General features: G+C 41.6%; 1 protein-coding gene across 1 annotated transcript; it reads left to right on the forward strand.

Moving 5' to 3' along the window:
• The first annotated feature begins 1820 nt into the window (after positions 1-1820).
• Positions 1821-17985, forward strand: hmgcll1 (3-hydroxymethyl-3-methylglutaryl-CoA lyase like 1). The gene is made up of 9 exons (XM_084021714.1): positions 1821-2095; positions 4246-4323; positions 4846-4953; positions 5333-5428; positions 5602-5750; positions 6323-6386; positions 6611-6799; positions 16478-16603; positions 16997-17985. The coding sequence occupies exons 1-9, from the start codon at positions 2000-2002 to the stop codon at positions 17099-17101; spliced, it is 1011 nt and encodes a 336-aa protein (XP_083877840.1). The 5' UTR covers positions 1821-1999; the 3' UTR covers positions 17102-17985.
• Positions 17986-19305: the final 1320 nt, after the last annotated feature.

A 19305-nucleotide genomic window follows, 5' to 3' on the forward strand; every position in this document is an offset into this window, starting at 1 on the left:
CTTAACTTTGTACACTTTGATTTATTTGATAGTGGTCTGATGAGTAGACTAAATTGCCATTTAGTTTCACTTCATTATTGTTTGAATGGAACATGTGTGCCGTGATTACAGAGGTCTGGAACGAAGCACATTTGTAAATACTGTTGTGATACATAAATCCTCCATTTAATTTGACAAAATCCTCCATTTATGTGTCCAGTCTAAAACACGGATTGATCAAAAAGATCAAATCAAGTAAAACCTAGTTACGTGTTCTTCTTACACAAATTTCACTAATATCTTCTACAAAAAAGGCTATTTGTCCTTTTTTTAACAGATATCGGATGACCTTTTCTATCATACTATTTTTGGGTAAAATGTCGAAATCTTCCTCCATTTACATACCATCTTAGCCTTTAAAGGTTCCACTCACCTGCATTACATTGACTCCTATAAGCAGGAAAACCCCTGAAGGCCAGTTCTTTAAAGCGACCCTCTGCAGCTGGTACTTGTCAAGATAAACCACAGTGCTGAGTTTCCTTGAAAGTAGAAATGTTAAAAGGCCAGTTAGGGTTAATTGGTTGATGCAGTTATCACTGATTGAAAAAGAGCCAGTGTGAAACCAACCTTTTCTGGAAATGTAGTCACATTTCTGAAAACAGACAGCAAATACAAATGATGAATTACATTTGTTATGGTGATAATATTATACGTTGATATTTAGTTCCTCAACATATAATTTTAAAGGTTCTACAGAATATATACCCAACACTATGCACTATGGTCGCAGAAATGTCAAAATAATTTGCACTAACTTGGTGCTTCTGCAAAATGCGACACGTTTTCAGCACAGATTAACAGAAATCTGAAAAGATTTATTATTTTCAGGCAAATATAACTACATCAAAAATCCTTGGTAGAACTTATTATCAATCTGATATCATTTAATGCACAAAACTAAATTAGTTGTGTTTATATTATTTAAAAGTTGCATACAACAATGATCAACCACTGCACTGTTTTATGAACCTAAGAGGACCGTGAATAAGCGATTAGGGGCGATACGAAAACAATTTTAGGGGGTGGCAACTGATAGACATCAACCTTGAAGTCTGCTCCAAAGAAAGCTTTTTTCAGGGCTGATCATAGGAGTGGCCCTCCTCCCCTGGGAGAGAGGTAGAGGTCTCTCATCACGGAGCAGTTTAGCGTGGTGAGATGGTTGAATGCGAGGACTTCATTTAGCCCCTCTATTGTTAACATCTGGCTTCAGAAGAACGGCTCTTTCTCTGGTAAATGTTGCTCTGGCTTAACAAGGGATTTTATTACACCATGCAGTTGACATTGGCAGGAGTGGCATGTCTGGCAATGGAAGCCCTTCAACTGTTCAGGTCACAGGAGATCAATCAGAGCAGCCTGTTTTCCCCTGAAGCCTTCCATTCTCACTAGAACAGGGGGTTGAATATCTATCTAATCTTGTTCTACCGAGATATGAAACATTAACTGTAAGACTTTTCAGTGAATGGTCAAAATGCAGATCTACGTATTCAGTGGTTAACCTATTTATACATCATTTGGAGTCAAATTGCAGTTGTACAAACTCCTCTTTCCTTATAGAATCTTTTTGCGCTGCACCTGCATTCCCCTTTTTGATGCATTTATTATATCATCCCTCGAAATGCATTTGGAAAAATTCCCCGTCTTAAGTGCAGCATTAATCTCCCGTATCGCTCCATTTGCCACTTTGCTTCACACCATTTCCTCTCTCTCAGCTTCCAGCCCCCCTCAGTCCTCTGTTTTTATCGTCTCCCTGGTACAGTAGGGATGTGGCTGCCATGGCAACTGCTGACTCATCCACCGTCTGCAGCCGTCCTCTGCTTCCCTCTCATGCAGCCAGGCCCTCCATCGTCGGTAGGCCTATTAGCATATTGATCCGAGGCTTCAATTTGCCTTATTGGTTGCAGCAGTCCATCCAGGTATCGGGGACACGGAGGTGCAGCGGGGCTGAACAGCAGCCTTTCGGATGGGCAACGTACCCACCACAGTGAAGCACTGCCTGAGCTATGAGCAACTCATCCAGGACTACCCATGGCTGAAACGCTGGCTGCAGGAGGAGAAGGTGGGCGTTGTTTTTCTTGTTTCTAATCTGCTGCACATGCTCTGACACATGACTCTGTCATGACAGAGAGGACGCACAGTGCCGATGCTGCAGTGCATGCTGCTTATGTAATAGGCAACATACGCAGCATGCACTGCAGCATCGGCACTGTCATGTGTACTGCTTATGTATTCCTCTTCAATGGAAATTGTGTCTCTAAATAAGAAAGGTAGATTGTATTTATATTTTTGAATTGGCCGTATGTGACAAGCTAGATGCTTCCTTTCTGTTTACTACATTTGGCTGCCTTATTATTTGATAATGATTTAACAAGAAGAAGAATACCATGTTTATTGCTGACCATGGTGGTTCTTCTCATTTAGATAATCATGATATTTACGTTGCATCAAATCACTCAAGAAGCATCTTGAAATCCTAATACAAAGCATCAAGTATTACAGACAAAATCTACTAAATGTACCTAAAGTAGAAGTACTGGATTACTGATGCAACAGTGTGCATTATGTTATTGTTATAGTTGGTGGATAATTCAAACTATGTTACTTTATATACTGTTGATAGTTTAATCTGACAATGCAAGCCAATTTCATACATTACTATTGTGGATTAAAAAGTACAAAGTAAAGTATAAAGAAGGATTAAATTAAACTACTCAAGTAACATCCAAGTACCTCCATGTAGCCAGTTTCCGCTGCCTTCGTGTTGCGGAATTTCGGTAATTACGTGTGGCCGACTTGAAGGCAACATTAGTAACGTACAGCTACGTAAGGTAGCTAACGTCAATTGAGCCAACTCAGCTAGCTAGCTACACTGCATGGCCTTTAAGGCTGAGTTATGCTTCCGCGTCGAGACAACCCAAGGGGGCTTGCGGACCCCTTACGTCCTTGCGGACCCCCTTACGTCCAACGCAAGGGCCTGACGTGCGCCTCCCAAAAATCCTAGACGCGCGTCGAGGCGACGCAGCACCAACGCAACACCAACGCAGCGGCATTGGCTGTGATTGGTCCACTAACTACATCCACTGGAGACCGAATCCGGTTTCCACTCATAAACACCGCCATTTAAACTTTTAAAAGGCTACTTTTATTGTTTGCACCTCGTTTTATTGTTTGCACCTTGTCGCTTTTGCACAAAGAAATAAAACACCAAGTTCTGAAAAATTGTGGATGTTTAAAGCCGGAAAGTAAACAAATAGGCTATAACGAGGCTACGACGATATACGTCAAGAGTCTCGGTCGGTCGGTCAGTCTTTACAAAAAACATAGCGCCCTTTACCGGTGTGGCTTTGAATTGCATTTCGACATGTAAACCCAACGCAGAACCATCACGGTCTCCCAGCAACTGCGTGGCCGTTGCGTGATCACTACGCAGAAGCATAATCAGGGCTTAACTGTTAACGTCAAGCGTTTACTTACCGTTAACCTGTTTACGTAAGGCCACAGCACCGGAAGTGAAGTTTGGGGAGGACAGTCTAATGTCTAACGTTAGCAAGCTAAAGTCAGAGATATAATATATTTACGAAGTTGGAGACATACGGAGGCGAACGAAGCGTGAAAAGTTGACTCACATTTGTCAAATAGACAGAAAAAAGGGTCCTAATGATTATTTATATTTCTCCATGTCCGTTGGATATGAAAGAAGACACGCTAGCCGCTAGCCGTTAGCCGTAACAGCTAATTAGCTAACTGTCTATTTTGCGTGTTCTCTGCTTCAACGTCGATAGGACGTTAGATAGCAGTTTGCAGGTTTTGCTGAGCTTGGTGTTTTTTTGAAACATGTCACTTAGTTTAAGGAGCCAGCTAAATTATACAATCTTTAATCTCTTCATGATAGTTCTATATTTAATGAAAAAGGCAATTTTTCTCTAGAATTACGAGGTTAAGACCAGAAAAATACCCTGATCCTCAGAATATCCCTTGTGGTTTGTGTGGAGTTACCCTCACCTTCTCTCCCAGTCTTTTCTCTGTGAGACATACTATGTTTGCATCCGAATGTCAAGACAGGCTTATGTTTTGGTTCTTGGGTTACATCTGTCTTTGAGAGTTGTTCATGTTAGAAACAATGTCCTGGAGCATCCCACGCCAAGAGGGCCAACTGTCTGCTTCAGTGAAGACCTCTCCTTATCCTCTTCTCTTTGATATTCTTTCCAGGCCATTACAGCACATGAGTATCCAAAGTTTGTTAAAATAGTTGAAGTTGGGCCGAGAGATGGACTTCAAAATGAAAAGGTAAGGTATACGCTGTCATTTCAGTCACAAATCTTATTTATATTTATAAATATGCACCCTTGTGTTGTATTACACTGGGAAACCCCCATTTTTCATACATAAAACAATCCATAACATATGGGTTGTGTCCCATAATTGCCAGGAGCATATGTTTCACATTTTCTTTGAAATTTAATAGGAAAGATGACACCGCTTCTGGCTTAGAATACTCTGCTTAGCGTGTCACCGCTTTATCATTTCCTCATTGCACACGTGCAGTTTAACAGATTGGACTGGATGCAGGGATAATTTTATTCCCCACAATGTTTTATTCTAAGAAATATTGTAGTGTTTGACAGATTTAAAAATGTTCAGCAAGTGCAAGATTCCGCATGTGAATACAGAAAGCAAAGTGATTGGCAAGCTGCATAGCAAAAAGAAAAAAAAACTTATAAAAAAACTGCCATATATCTGCTTGTTGTACCTCCCATCTTGAGTGGAATCAAATCCAGAAAGAGCAGTTTCGGTTTCATTGTTCCCCAGGAAATTGTTCCGACAGGGGTGAAAATCCAGCTGATAGACATGCTCTCAGGAACAGGCCTGCCTGTGATCGAGGCCACCAGCTTTGTCTCTTCAAAGTGGGTACCGCAGGTAATAACTCTTCTTTGTGCACAGCAAAAGAGTGCTGAGTGATTTATTAGGCTCTCTTTCTTGTCTGCATAACTACTGAGGAAACCCTGCTCCTCCAGCATCCTTGCTGGACACACAGATGCTTTTGGAAAGAATATGTTAAGATACCATTCATATGGTCACCCTCCCACTCCCTGTCATAAATTGTACCATTATTTACTTCCTGAAAAAGAGCAAACGTGACATTTTTTAACCCATTTTATTTATTAAGGAACATGAGATTTAAAAAAAGTAATTTGGTCCATTCGTGGAATGTCTGCTGCACACACATTTGTGCAGGAAGATGCATTCTCATCTTAAATGTTTATATTTCTACATCATATGCACCCCCTTCCTTTAGATGGCAGACCACACTGAAGTACTCAAAGGAATCCAGAGAGCACCTCACGTCCGGTACCCTGTTTTGACACCTAACATGCAAGGCTTCCAGGATGCTGTAAGGATTAATTTTCAATTCAGTGTGATGAGCTCTGCTATAAACCGTAGCTATTTACCCATGCTTGTCGGCACTGCATCTTTTTATTCTCTAGATAATTACTCTACTTGTGTAAGTGTGATTAACAGTCTTCAAAATGGTTTTACGAGTTCATTTCTCTCTCTTGTTCGAAGGTTTCAGCCGGTGCTACTGAAGTGGCCGTGTTTGGATCGGCATCGGAAACCTTCAGTAAAAAAAATATTAACTGCTCTATTGATGAAAGCATGCTGAGTTTTGAGGAAGTCATTAACACTGCCAAGGAACGACAAATTCCAGTCCGTGGGTTAGTATTATGGATATGAATTCTCACTTATAATGAATGAAAACACCTGTCTATTGTTTTACTTCATTGTTCTTGTCTATTGATGTTGTTACTCTAATGTAAACACAATTGAAAATACTGCAGTTTCCATAAAAGAATACACAATACAGTAATGATAGCTTCATAGCAAACTTCCAGATGTTCACCAGGTTATATCTGTGCATTAGAGGACCATTTAAAGCAAACCAAACAGGGTGAGTTACTGAATATAGTTCAACTGTCGATTGTTTTGTTGATTATACAATCTTCTCTGCCCCAAAATATGAATACGTCAGAACAAGAGTGGATTACATTTTTTGTATGATGTTTGAGATATCTCACTTAACAGATAAACAGCCAAAATAATAGGAAACATCATAATCCACAGAATCATCTTACTCTATCAGGAATACAGGAACCATATACCAGAATAATCAGCAGCTTGAAGTTCTCCATGTTGCAGTGAATTGCTGCTATGTCCACAGCAGCTGTTTACTTTTTCATAGTTCATCAAATGCTATAAAATGTGACACAATAAAATGTTCCTCTTTCAGATATGTTTCCTGTGCCCTTGGATGCCCCCACGAGGGACACATCGAACCTTCCAAAGTCTCTGAGGTGAGATACATTTTTTACATCCTTATTATACGTCCATCTTCACTGAAACATTCAGTCGTGAAAATATGAATGAGATGTAATCACTTGCCATCGGCGTGGCATATTAGCAAGTCGTTTTTCCAGACATATCCACTGTAATCTTCCAGATTTGGTTAAGGTTAGATCTTTTGCTGTATGATTCCCTGTTAATGAGGACATTTTGCCATATTTTCAACATTCTTTAGGTGGCAAAGAGGTTATATGAAATGGGCTGCTATGAGATTTCCTTGGGGGATACCATCGGTGTTGGTACACCAGGTTCCATGACTAAGATGCTGCAGAGTGTGATGAACGAGGTGCCCATCGACGCTCTAGCAGTCCACTGCCATGACACTTATGGACAAGCACTGCCTAACGTCCTGACTGCACTTCAGGTAAGAACTCATAATGTTTTAGAAGGAGGAGGAATCTCAAAACTCCTACTGATACTACTGTTGACCATCATGATTTATTATGTTATGATCATTACTATTACAATAATTATTATCACCAATAGCAGACGAAGTAGAGTGTTTAGCTATATTGCTGTAGCAGAAGATGAGGTTGAATTAAAGCTCTCAATATTTCAGTTAAGACTTACAACAAGTTTGTGCTTTTATTGTTTTGTCAACAAAGAATCAATACATCTTCCATCAACTTATCCAACTTCGACAATTAAGTCCTGTTCAAGGCCATTTATCCTTCTAACATCAAACAAATCAATATGGAGTTTATCTTTTATGTGGACCATTACAGTCTAACCTTACATTCATTTCTAAACCTTGAATTTGATCCGGTATTTGTTACAGGCGTTTCTATCCTGGGGCCGACCCCCAATATATCTTGTTTACAAGTGGGCCCTTAGTCACAAAAGACATAAACATTAACACAGTGTGCGAGTTATACCACGGTGTCCGGGGGAGCCGGGGCTGGGGGCGGGCGATCGTTTTTTTTTTTTTTTTTTTGGAGGGGGGCAAACAAATGCTGATCCTGTCATTAATAGCAACAGCATATGCCTATTATAAAGAGAAAATCCGTTGCACGCACACCATAGGTCTATGTACAATATTTACATGAAACACCCCGATCGATCATCATCACATCATACATCACATGCTGTACACAGAGCCAAACACGCGATAAGAGCAGCCAGCGGCACCAACCATGAACAATATGGCAATAGCCTATTATTTACAATACAGCTAGGGGAGATGCAACGCCACATACACAACACAACAATGCACATAGCCCGTCTCATAAGTATCACAACACAGCAATCCATAGGCCTACAACACAGCACAATTGAAGTTAAAGCAGGTCTTACCTAACACAGAAGCGACCACAGCGGCCTGGGTTCAGCTGCTTTTGCTCGAGGTCCAGTAAGCCATGATGTGGACAGGCGATGACCTGATTTCAGCCAAGATGTGATGAACGGCGTTGGATCGAATCTCTCCAATGGAGGTCCATTAAGATCCACAAAAAGTAGTGGTGAGAGGCTGGCTTCACGCAGTCTATTGCGAGTCTTAGAGTCAGTGTCATTCACAGCTGAAAAGCCCCTCTCGCACTCCGATGAAGTGGGCAGGTATGTCCTGCTTGCTATGGACAGCTTCTCCAGCGTTTTGCCTGGTGCGCCTCCAACTTCCAACTTCCAGTCACGAAGCTCCTGCACTGCTTCACTGACAGATTCACCGAGTGTTTTCGCAAGGGCCCTTATTTCTTTTTCTCCATAGAGTATAAGTGCATTGCGGTCCTGTGGCCAAAAGCGCTTGTCGAGGGGTTTGAGCATATTAACGAGATCTGACTCTGGCATTCGCTTTTTAAGATTGTCGATCACAGACTGGTAGAACTGACCCCTTTTAATCTTACCGCTGCTCTCAATTAGCTCCAAACCTTTGAACTGTCCTTGTGCTATGCGTTCCTCGGCCTTCTGTGCAGATTTTCCTCCACACTCTTTCATAGCAGAAAGAACATCAATGCACTGCTGAATCTGAGAATTAGCGCTCACTATATCCATGTCCCTTTGCTGCAACCTTAGTGACAGGGCCTGCAGCTCACGAAGCATGTCTTTCATGCAAGCCAAATCGGCTACAAATCCAGCGTTGGACAGTTGTCTATGGAGCCCAAGGAATTTCTTCCTCTCAGTGTCATTCCGAGATGGATCCTCACTTGCTACTTTAAACTGGCTTGCTAAAGCAGGGTAGTTGTTCCAGACTGCTTTTACAGTTCTAAAACTGCTTGACACCCACCTAATTGTAAAAATCTGCCCGATTTTTAAAAGCTGCATGTTCAACTCCTCTGCGGCCTCCTCGAGGAGTCTGACGTTCTTTGCTGACTGGCTGTACAAGGTGTACAACTTTGAAACGAAAATCTCGACATCCAGCAACGAGTTTTAGAGAGTCATGGACTGCCAGCTCTAACCGGTGGCAAAGGCAGTGTATTGACTGCATTTTGGGGAAGTCCTGTTTTAGGCGAGTAATGACCCCACTGCGTTTGCCAGTGAGGACAGAAGCGCCGTCAGTGGCGATACTGATAAGATTGTTAATCAAAAAGTCGTCATCAAAACCTGCCTCACGTAGAGTCTCTCTCAGGCTGCTGTAGATGGACTCGGCGTCTGTGCCCTGCGCTAACTCTTTCAGGTCTAAAAAGACATTATCCACGTCTCCCTTTCCTGTCACGTCACATCTCACATACATAATCATATATGCACGCCCGTGCACTGTGCTCTCATCAATAGTGATGCTTATTTTTGACTGGGCCTTTTTGACATTAGTAACAAATTTTTTCCTCATTTCGTGTGCAATGTGAACAATAATCTCAGCACATGATTTGTCTGATCTGTGTACAGAGCCTACCTTTGCCCCGTTAAGCTCTTGGAGCTGCATGACAGGTGGGAGTTTTTTAAATGCCATCCTTTCTTTTGCAACCATATACGCAGATCTGAAAGCATTGGACGTTTCCTCTATCAACTTTGCGTTGACTGCGAGAATCGTTTTCGGCAGTATTGCTTTTTTTCTTGTTTCTGCCAGTTCAACTGCCCTGTTGTGCGATACACTATCCCGGTGCTTGTATATCTTCTTACGCAAGTTATTCTTTGCTTTGCTGGTTACGTCCCCATTCATCCATTCTTCTGATAAGTGCGCTCCAGCTTTATCAGTGAGGAGAAGGTTTTTAGCATCCCTGCAAACGGTGCATCCTATGCAGCCATCCTTGGAGAACAGCCATGGGAGGCGTGTGGTCCACTCACTCCACTGTTGGCTGGTCCAGCCCACCGGGACCACCGAATTAACTTCTTCGTCTCCCCCATCTCCAGCAGCAGGCAGGGAGGAAGAGGGGGACGAGGTGGGGTGGTCATCATTAGCATCGTCATCTTCTTCTTCTTCGTCTTCTTGTCTTGTCGTCTTCTCTTCAGCCCCCAAGTTAACGTTAGCCGTCAAGTTAGCACTAACGTTACCTGCCTCCTCTCTCGGTTCTGTGACTGGAGCAGCAGTCACAGCTACAGTCGGCTGGTCTTCTTGGTCAGGTTCTTTATTGGACGTCTTTTTAAAGAAATAACCCAAGGTAAGTTGTTGTTTTTTTCTTTTCGACATGATGTCAGCAGTAATTGTAATTATCAGACAGCGCTAACTGAACGAGTGAATGACAATTAAACACTTTGATCTTTAGCGCGTGTGAGCAGTGGGGTCACGTGGAGCTGCGGCCTGCAGGCAACGCCCCCCCACGCTTCAAGCGCCTCCGACGTGCAAGCAGGCAACGCTTTTTTCATGAATCACGAACTAAAAATACAATTTTATTTCTCTTATTTTACACCTTTGAGGGAAAACCATGGCCAAAATATAATTAATTTGGCAATCATATCAATATTTTAGAGCTCCCCCCAAATTTCACAAATCATGTTTCCAGGGGAGCTCAGGTGGCCACCAGGGGAGCCATGGCTCCCCCTGCTCCCCCGTAACTCGCACCCTGCATTAACAATGATAATAAAACACAATAAAACACACACACTAACAAGAGCTCACCCACAATCCCAAATTCATAGCAATCTTTCCATCTTTCCACAAAAAAATTGTGGTTTACAAGGTGCTGCTCTCTCTGGCAAGACTGTGCTGCCTTACTAATCGCTCAAGCCACCTGGCATTTCTGGAAGTTCTTAAAATGAAAGGGAACGATTCCAAGACTGCTCCAAAAGTTGGGTGGGACCTGTGAATTCTGGGAAACGCAGAGGAAGGAGCTTGAAAACTCTCTGAATCTGGCAGACATCAAACAGACGTCTTTGAAAATGAGAGCGAAGGAGGACCTGACATCGCTGCTAATTTGTCAAAATGATGTTGGGTCTCTGATAAAGGAGGAACACTTTCAGATCTCTCTGAAGAAAAGGAAGACACGAGCTCTGATATTCTGGGAGGACACGCGTGAGTCAAGAGAAGTATGAAAACACATCCTGATCTTTGCATGATGGATGTGAAAAAGAGCCAGTACTTTTTCCTGCAGAGGTCTGTAGAGGGCTTAAAATCCTGGCGTGGTTTGAAGAGGAGGCCCATTTACCTCCGAGTTCTCCTCTGTATAAGCACGAGACAGCAATGCTTCATCGTCTTGATCCGCACATCCTCTCATGTTGAATTGTTTGACAGTTTTTGCTTTCTGCAGTGGCTTGGCAGGCATTCTCTGGGCATCTTCCCCTTCACATGCACATCTTTCTCCTTATGATGGATTTCAACGCTATTGTGGAGAACCACAGTCGGATTATGGATAAATGCCCGGCTGTTGCATAAATCAATGTTCTCACTCATGATGACGTGAAGAGGAGCAACCAGATGTGGAAGCAAAGTCGGGGTGGTGATTCTTGTTCCAGGATGTCTTTCAACTTCCTTTAGTAACTGCCAACATTGTAGAGATCACAAGTCTTTTCTGGGGCTTTAAATCATTATTCCTGCCGGGATAATCGTATGTTGAGCTACTCCCAATCCATCTCTTAAGACAATTTTCGGTGCAGGAGTTGCCGTACGTTCAAAAACAGCATCCTTTCTTAGTTTTTACAAAGAGCTAAAGATAAGTCATGTTATTATCAAGGCCATTTCTGGTTGTTTGAAGTCATATCAAATGATATAACATTTATTAGAGCTTTGCATACAAGTGTCAACACTGTTGACATCTTAAATAAATATTGCACTTTTCAGAATGAAGTGTAAAAGAATGTATCGTTTTTCTGTAAATCTGCCCTGAGCTTGAATGACAATGTGTCAGTTTACGACATGATGAATGTATTCTCTGTTTTGGGGAGAATCAAGAAGACACAAAACAACTGTGTAGGTTACAATGGGACACAGAGAAAAGCAGCAGCCATCTGTCAACAAGGAAGAGGGGCATTAAGAAACATGATCTAAGCTTCCCCACAAAGCAAGATGATTCACAAACTGCCCACTGAAAAAAAAAAATCCCTGAATCTTAATGAACATAAGATATTTCCAATGGGCCCTTCCATCACAGTGCACATGTGTTGTAGTGAAGAAAAAAAAAATCATGGACTTTAACAGTAATAAACTCTGTCTACACAGCTTGCAAAAAAAAAATGTAATTAGCTTGTAAACCCCTGTGGAAGCTCTCGTCGGGCTGTTTTCACCGATTTGCCTGTAGCGAGTGTAAAACTGACATAAATCCAGACGTAAAACAGAGGTAACGCAGATATGGCTGTATCAGTTCTCTGGAGCACATTGTCAGTGCAGAGGAGGAAGCTCATTGGGGGCTGGGTGGGTCAACAGATGTGAGGGGGGGTCAGCACAAAGGCTCACCTATTCAGTGTCTATTGGACAAAGCGACCGAGAGCTAGGTGGATAGAAGGGCCCTGGGGGGCTCCTAACTCATCTGTCGCCTGGCTGTTGAACTCTCTGACAATGCTGTGCTTAAAGGCCGGCGGAAAAACGATCCTTTCATTCGCTCCGCTGCCGAGCACGTGATGAACGGTGCGGACCCAGCTCCAGAAACTTTGATAGCACTTGTAAATATCTAGTGTGCCGACGATAATTATGTTGTGTGCCAGTACAGTAAACGACTTCATAATTACTGTGGTAATGTGATTCATTTACAGTGCAACCCAAGAATAACAAAGACCTGGTTTTTAATACGTGGAAACGTTTAATTAAGAGTTACACCACTCATCAAAGACAAAGCACCTTGATGTTTATGCTAGTAATTACAACAATAATATTTCCACATATGCAGCTGGTATTTTCCCACATATTAAAGCAGGCCAGTTCTTACTTTTTACTGCGATTCTGTTCGCAAAATACTATCCCGTATTCAAAGAAATGTGAATTCATGCTTATATAAACATCTTAATTAACATTCATGGCAGGTTATGGTATTATAAATTGTAGCAGAGGTTTGCTTTCTACCAATCATGTATAAAAAAAACTGATTGACTGTTAGACAAATATTTACTGCACCAGAACATTTCTTAGTTAAACCCTAAAACATGATATGATAGTCAACTCTGTCAGGACACAAAATACAGTAAAGCACAAAGAAATAATGGTTTGATTTACTCTCACATCTCGCTTTTTTTTTTTTAATTATAAGCAGCAGTGTTGTACATCTGCAATCCAGCAGCAGCATGGTGCTGAAGAAAAGCTCAACATCGTCCATGTGTAAAGTGGGATCTCTTTTTAAAAGTAGCCTTGACTTTTGGATGGTGGAGTGAAAAAGCACAGAGGGACAGTTAAATTCCTTTGTGAATCATATTTAGAATGATTCATCACAGCTGCCCCGTTGCCACAGGGAAAAAAAAATAGCAGCCGGGGATATTTTGCCTACCATTTGCTCACCCATAAACAAGATGGAAATGAAAGATTTTATCATAGCTTTTCATTACCGTGTGCCAGAAGTCCACACCACCAACTGAGAGAGAAATGAATTCCCCCAGTGCTGTCAGCCCTGAGTCACCTCTTTTGTTCTTGATAAAGACATTCCTCAGTCTTTGTACCTTTTTTTTTTTTCTCAGGAGGTCTGGTGGGGGGGCTTTGTTGCTAACCTACTCCTGGCAGGTCACACAATGACAACGTATGTACTTAGATTTCACAGGCTTGGCAAGGAAAATTATTTATTGTTACCCGCAATTTTGGTGTTTTGTGTACAGCTGCAGCTGGGGAATACAGTATAACCTGTATGTGCTCACATTTGAGCTCTTCTACAATACATTCATATTCAGCATGCTTTTTTGTCTGTCCATGAGGCGCTGTTTATCCACGATGTGCTGTGCAAGGTTAATAAGTTTATGTAACTTAATGCTGTGTTTCCTTGATTCATTGTTGGCAGGTGCTGATATGATGATATTATATACGACATTTAGTGTATAACATTGTTGTATTATGACCACCGTGGTCTTCATCATCACCATTATTATGATAACCTGTCAGTGCTCATTTCCAGAGGAAAAAAACATATGATCAAATTCAATAATACATAATTATGCACACTGTATGTTAAATAAACAATCAAATGCAATTAAGTCACAAACATAATATTGATAATAAATAAAAAAAATTATTTACAGGACAAATTATGTAAGTAATATTTAGATTTTCACTTGGCAGATTGATGTAATACATAGAAAGAAGAGGCATCAATGCATATATTAGAGGAAACAGCATAAAGGGCACATACAGTTTATTGAAAAAACCATTAAAGAACAGATAAACATGCAAGCACATACAATATAACATCACACACTTTACAATAACATGATGAGATCAACAGGTATTTCAACGGGTATTTTCAAATATATATTTCTATTACTTAAAGATTGTCTTTGGTCAATAAGAGCAGGTGCAACAGGTGCATTCAGCATTGTCTGTGTTGACGCCAATAAGTAGCCGTGTACCAAATCTTGGGGATAATACAATGAGCTAAGTTTTCATTTCATACTGTTCTTTATCTATAACTATAACTGACCACACAGCTTCCACCTGAACGTGGAGACATAACGTTCAGTCATTTTAAAACATCAGTGGCTCAGATCCACAAAGAGGTCAATATGGAAGGTGATTGGCGTGATTATGTAGTTCAGACTTTTTATGCTCAAATAGTAGGTCATGAAGTAAGAATGCTATTTGTGTTCCTCATGTTTGTTTAGTCTATCTCCAAGCTGCCCTCTAATAGTAATTCAGTGGCGTGCTTATTTATGCGTTCCTGGGAAGAGTTGATATATGTCTACAGCGGCTCTGTGACAGTTTCTTTCAGCTTCCCAGTTTATGTAGCGGTGGGTAAAGCATCACTGCTTCATATCCTTCAGTGAATGCATGCGCTCTCTCTCTCTCTCTCTGTCTCTCTCTCGCTCCCTCATTCTGATGCAGTTATAAAACCAAAAATGGGAGCGTGTCCATCTTCAGCCTCGTCAGAATGTCAACAAGCTTATCCCGAATCATGCGAGTTTGAAAATGCACTGTGTCTTTACCCAGGAATGTATTGTTTTTCTATGCCCACAGCTCACTGAATATGACTTTTTAACACCGAGTGCACATCTGGTTTCTGGGCAGTGTGAACCGAACTGAGCATTGGCAAGCTCAAGCTGCTGACCACCAGTTCCTGCGCGATTAGTGTCCCGAGGAACAGGGCATGCTGCTGAAGGGTCCGTTTTGTTCCTCTCGGTAACAGTACGCTCAGGACCCTTGGCCTTACACGGTCAGCAGCTGAAAGCGAGAGGATTGGCATGGTAGATTACAACTCTGTGTTTATACTACAAAAAAAAATCTGCCTAGTACAATATCCTGCTCTGGCTTTATCCAAGGTCTGGAAATCTCGTGCACTGCACACACCGGAGTAGATCCCCCTCCTCCTTCTACCCCACCTCCTCCTCCTCTTCCCTTGCCAACACAAACAGTAATTACGGCTGGCTCAGACGGCCCCTGAAAGAAGTAGGTTCTTGTCTGGAGCAAAAGCAACCAATTAGCAGCATTGTTTAAAAAAAAAAAAAAAAAAAAGGCAATATAGATTCTTTTAATTTAGCTCACTTGGTTCTGCTCCATGGGGTGAAAGTCATTCCTGACCCGATGCCACTGAGAGGATCAGCGTGTTAATTTCACCTCACTGTGGGATCCTCTTGACATCTGGCTCTGCCACGGAAGCTGGAAAACATCTTTAATATTCTCATGACGATCTCAGGGACATGTGGAAAACATCCTGAGATCTTCGTCCGTAATGACTGAAAAAGTGAAGGTCGGGCTTCATCATTTTTTGGTGTGAAAACAAAGAGGTTGCGTGTGTGGTTAGGGTGAAAACTGCAGTTTGGTCTCTCCAGAAAAATTGTAAAATCTATCTGGATGAATATTAAAATATACAAAATATATTTGTAGCATTAACAGCAAAACAAAAGTGGTTAACTAAGATGTTGAATAAAAGTATTTTATTCAGAAAAACAACTGAAAAGGAAACAGGTCATTTCCACGTGGAAGACATTTGCTATTATTGGCCGTAAAAACACACACAAAATTCTCCCACAGAATGGATTGTAAGCAGCCAATGAACCAAACATGTAAACAACTTTAAAAACAATAAACCTCCTACAGGCACCACCACCAGAGGACAGGAACACTGGCAACCGTGGTCATCTGTGAAATAATTTATATAATGATAATTCGGTGCTACAATGCTACAATTCCTGTATTGTTGGCACTGTAAGAGGACACCGTCCAGTTGGGGGGAAAATGTCTTCTCAATGTGGCAAGAAAGTGAATCCCCCATGGTTAAGGGCAGAGTAGTGCTGTAAAAACATGAGTAACCCGGAGAAATCAGAAACACATGAAATATTCTGTTCGAACGGGGCCGTAATTATGTGGTGCTGGTGGTTTAAGCTGACAAAGAGGATGACTAAGCCGTACTGCGGGACATTCTCTGCCCACTCATCCTCAGGACATAAGCCCACAGTTCTCCTAAACAGCTGTAAAACACGACCGCGGCCCTGGCAAGGCATGCTGGAGCGGGCAGAACAATCCAACAGAACAAGGGTCTTTGTTCCTGCATTTTACCTGAGGTGAAGCCGCTGTGGCGGTGCTGAATGTCTCTGTTGTGTGCCCCCTTTGCAGATGGGGGTCTGTGTGGTGGATTCTGCAGTAGCTGGCCTGGGAGGTTGCCCATACGCTCAGGGTTCATCTGGCAATGTTTCCACAGAGGATGTACTCTACATGCTCCATGGCATGGGCATTGAAACTGTAAGTGTGCCTTCTTCACACTGCACTTTGTGTTTTATGTGTCTGTAATCCCCGACAGATCAACCGAGCTCAACAATCTTTCAGAGCGTATTTACATAAACAGATCGCTCTGCAAACATACGGCTCTGTAAATGTTTATTTTATAATATGAGTGGTTTTACACAACTTTTGCACAAGCCCACAGTGTTGCAGGGCCAGGAACAAATTTATTTAACAATCCCTACCCCTGCTGGCGGGATATTGTCACTACACTTTGGTTTGCTATCACCTGTTGCACACATTCATTTGAAGTCACCGGCAGCCTGACTTTAAGTCAATTTTCATCTTTCATCAAAGACAAAATCACCCTGAATCATTGCGTTTTCACCGACACTATGATATTTTTCTTTGCAGGGTGTGAACCTGGCCAAAGTTATAGAGGCTGGTGACTTCATCTGCAATGCTTTACATCGCAAGACAAACTCCCGCGTTGCCCAGGCGAGAGGCCGAACACTGTGATGTGCTTCTTTAAAGCAATATATTTAATTATCTGACTCCCTTCCAAGTGCTTCCCCTGTTGTTGCTGCCTTCAGATTTGTTGCCTATGCTTCCGTAGTTGAAGTAAATTGTTTTAAACTGTCTCAGCCAAATTATCTCAAGATTGATCAGACAACATGTGTTTTGTGTTTCCAGAATCAGCTCTTTTGAGTTCAGCTCCCTAGCTTTCGATATTTTCCACATTTTGGAGTCTATTATTTGGGAGCTGAAGTACTCCAAGGACCATCGTCTCCTTTTCTTATGCTCTGTATTGTTGCACATAACAAATGCTGACAATCAAGGAGAGTATTCATTTGTGATGAATGTCCAGACTGATGACTTGATGAGTCATGAATACATACTGACCTTTTTTTAAAAGCTGAATTATTCACATCTGTTTACAAAATGATCTCATATCTATTTGACTCAAGCAAAATAACCAAGTAAAAGTCAGTCACTTTCATTACTTTGCGTAGCTCAGTGGCCTTAAAATAACTCAGAAAATAACTTAAAATAATGTAGTATCTTCTCCCTGAACTCAATGCATTATCATACAGAGGTGTTTCATTTTAATTAGGAGAGAAGACAAACAGAAAAAAGAAAAAGCTCTTTCCTGAAATACCCCTTTGAAGTATTTACAGGTCAGATCCTGTATGAATAGGAAGTGAAAACAAGACTCCTCCCAATTTCAGAGGCGTCTCCGACGAGTGTTTACCCTCAGGTTTGCAAGGATCATTGAAGAAGTGCCCCTTGATCGTTTATTGCCATTAAAAAGCTTTTACCATGACATAAGCTACTTTTTGTGTGAGTGTCCAATGTGGTTTTCTCCTGTCTGTTTATATCCTCCTATATCTGTAAAACCTGATAAAATATAAACATTAAAATGACATGTGACACTACATTTCTATGACATTTTCTTTAAACCAAGATGGCGACTAATAAATGGCATGTATATGAGGATTATGATGGTGCAAATGAGGAAAAAATAAGAAAAAGTGGCACTGTGGATTTCTCTGCAAAGGTCATCAGGACTTTGGTGTCACAGCTTTGTCATTAATTTCAGACATGTAATGAATTCGTCTACTTTAAATGTCAGACTGGAAGCTGCAGGACTGGGATTTGAACCGGGTCTAAAAAAAACCCTTGACTCTAATAACCAGGTTTGGAATAGAACTGGTATATTTGCATTAAGTATTAATATATAATGTGGTAATTACCTCCCCACAATTATCCATCTTCATCAAGTATGCAAACGCGTTTGTTGTAGACGAAAGGTCATCAGGTGGAAGCATTCCAATAGTGGGCGAGCTCGAGAGAAACTTCACAGGATGGATCATTTGAAAGACAAAAAAACAGTTATGCTGGTAAAAAAATCTGCCAGAGTTCTATATAAGAAAATGCAGATTTCTTTCTCTCAGCTGCTGAATGCGAGTGCAATACTGCAATAGTGATCCAACATGGTGTCATTTGATCAAAGTGTGTTTCCTGTCTTGTTTAATCCCTTGAGATGTATATCTGGAACATATCTCTCTGGATAGTTGGGTTAAATGTTATCACCATCCATAGAGCCACTCTGCATTCAGTTTGAATTGTGTAACACTTTGTTATAACATGTTAGACTGGCCAAATATATTCACTTCCAGCCAATACGCCCAAGAGATACACTGCCCTCAGGCTGCGAGCAGGAGCTATTATACAACAACACCAAGTGATGCAGGAGCATCTTATGTTTTTACAACAACCCTCTCAGAAAATCATCCTGTGGGATGAAAGTGCGAGGCAAAGCAGCAAAGGTCTCGGCACCTCTGAAACTCTCCGAGGAAACTAATATGAGAAGAAGCAGAAAGGCCAGAGTGAGTCCGACAGACAGGAAGCCCTGAGAGAAGAGCAGGTTCACCTGCTCAACCCAAAGAGAGATGATGAATAAATGAGAATGGAATTAAAGCCCGGAAAGAAAATTATTTATTGATAAGCAGCAGACCGAAATGCGTAGGTTGGCTGGAACACAACAGTGAATCTAATAAAACTCCTACTACCGAGAAGAAGAGGCCAAATCCCCCCTTCGCTGTCTATCCGACTCATCCTCTCCTGTATTTACATCCGCGTCGTCACGGTCGACTCGGCGTTCGGCACTGTGGCCGCGTGGCAGGAATGTTCTGGCATCCAAGCAGCGGGGGTCTTTCTGT

Source organism: Eutrigla gurnardus (genome assembly GCF_963514095.1).
Source record: "Eutrigla gurnardus genome assembly, chromosome: 11".
In the NCBI taxonomy this organism is placed as follows: domain Eukaryota; kingdom Metazoa; phylum Chordata; class Actinopteri; order Perciformes; family Triglidae; genus Eutrigla; species Eutrigla gurnardus.

What these genes read in the sequence shown, in the direction of transcription:
- hmgcll1 (XM_084021714.1), top strand. Translation starts at nt 2,000, where the DNA reads ATGGGCAACGTACCCACCACAGTGAAGCACTGCCTGAGCTATGAGCAA. An exon ending in CGACAAATTCCAGTCCGTGG is followed by an intron (nt 5,751 to 6,322) that starts GTTAGTATTATG and finishes TTCCTCTTTCAG; the next exon opens with ATATGTTTCCTGTGCCCTTG. An exon ending in ATGGCATGGGCATTGAAACT is followed by an intron (nt 16,604 to 16,996) that starts GTAAGTGTGCCT and finishes TTTTCTTTGCAG; the next exon opens with GGTGTGAACCTGGCCAAAGT.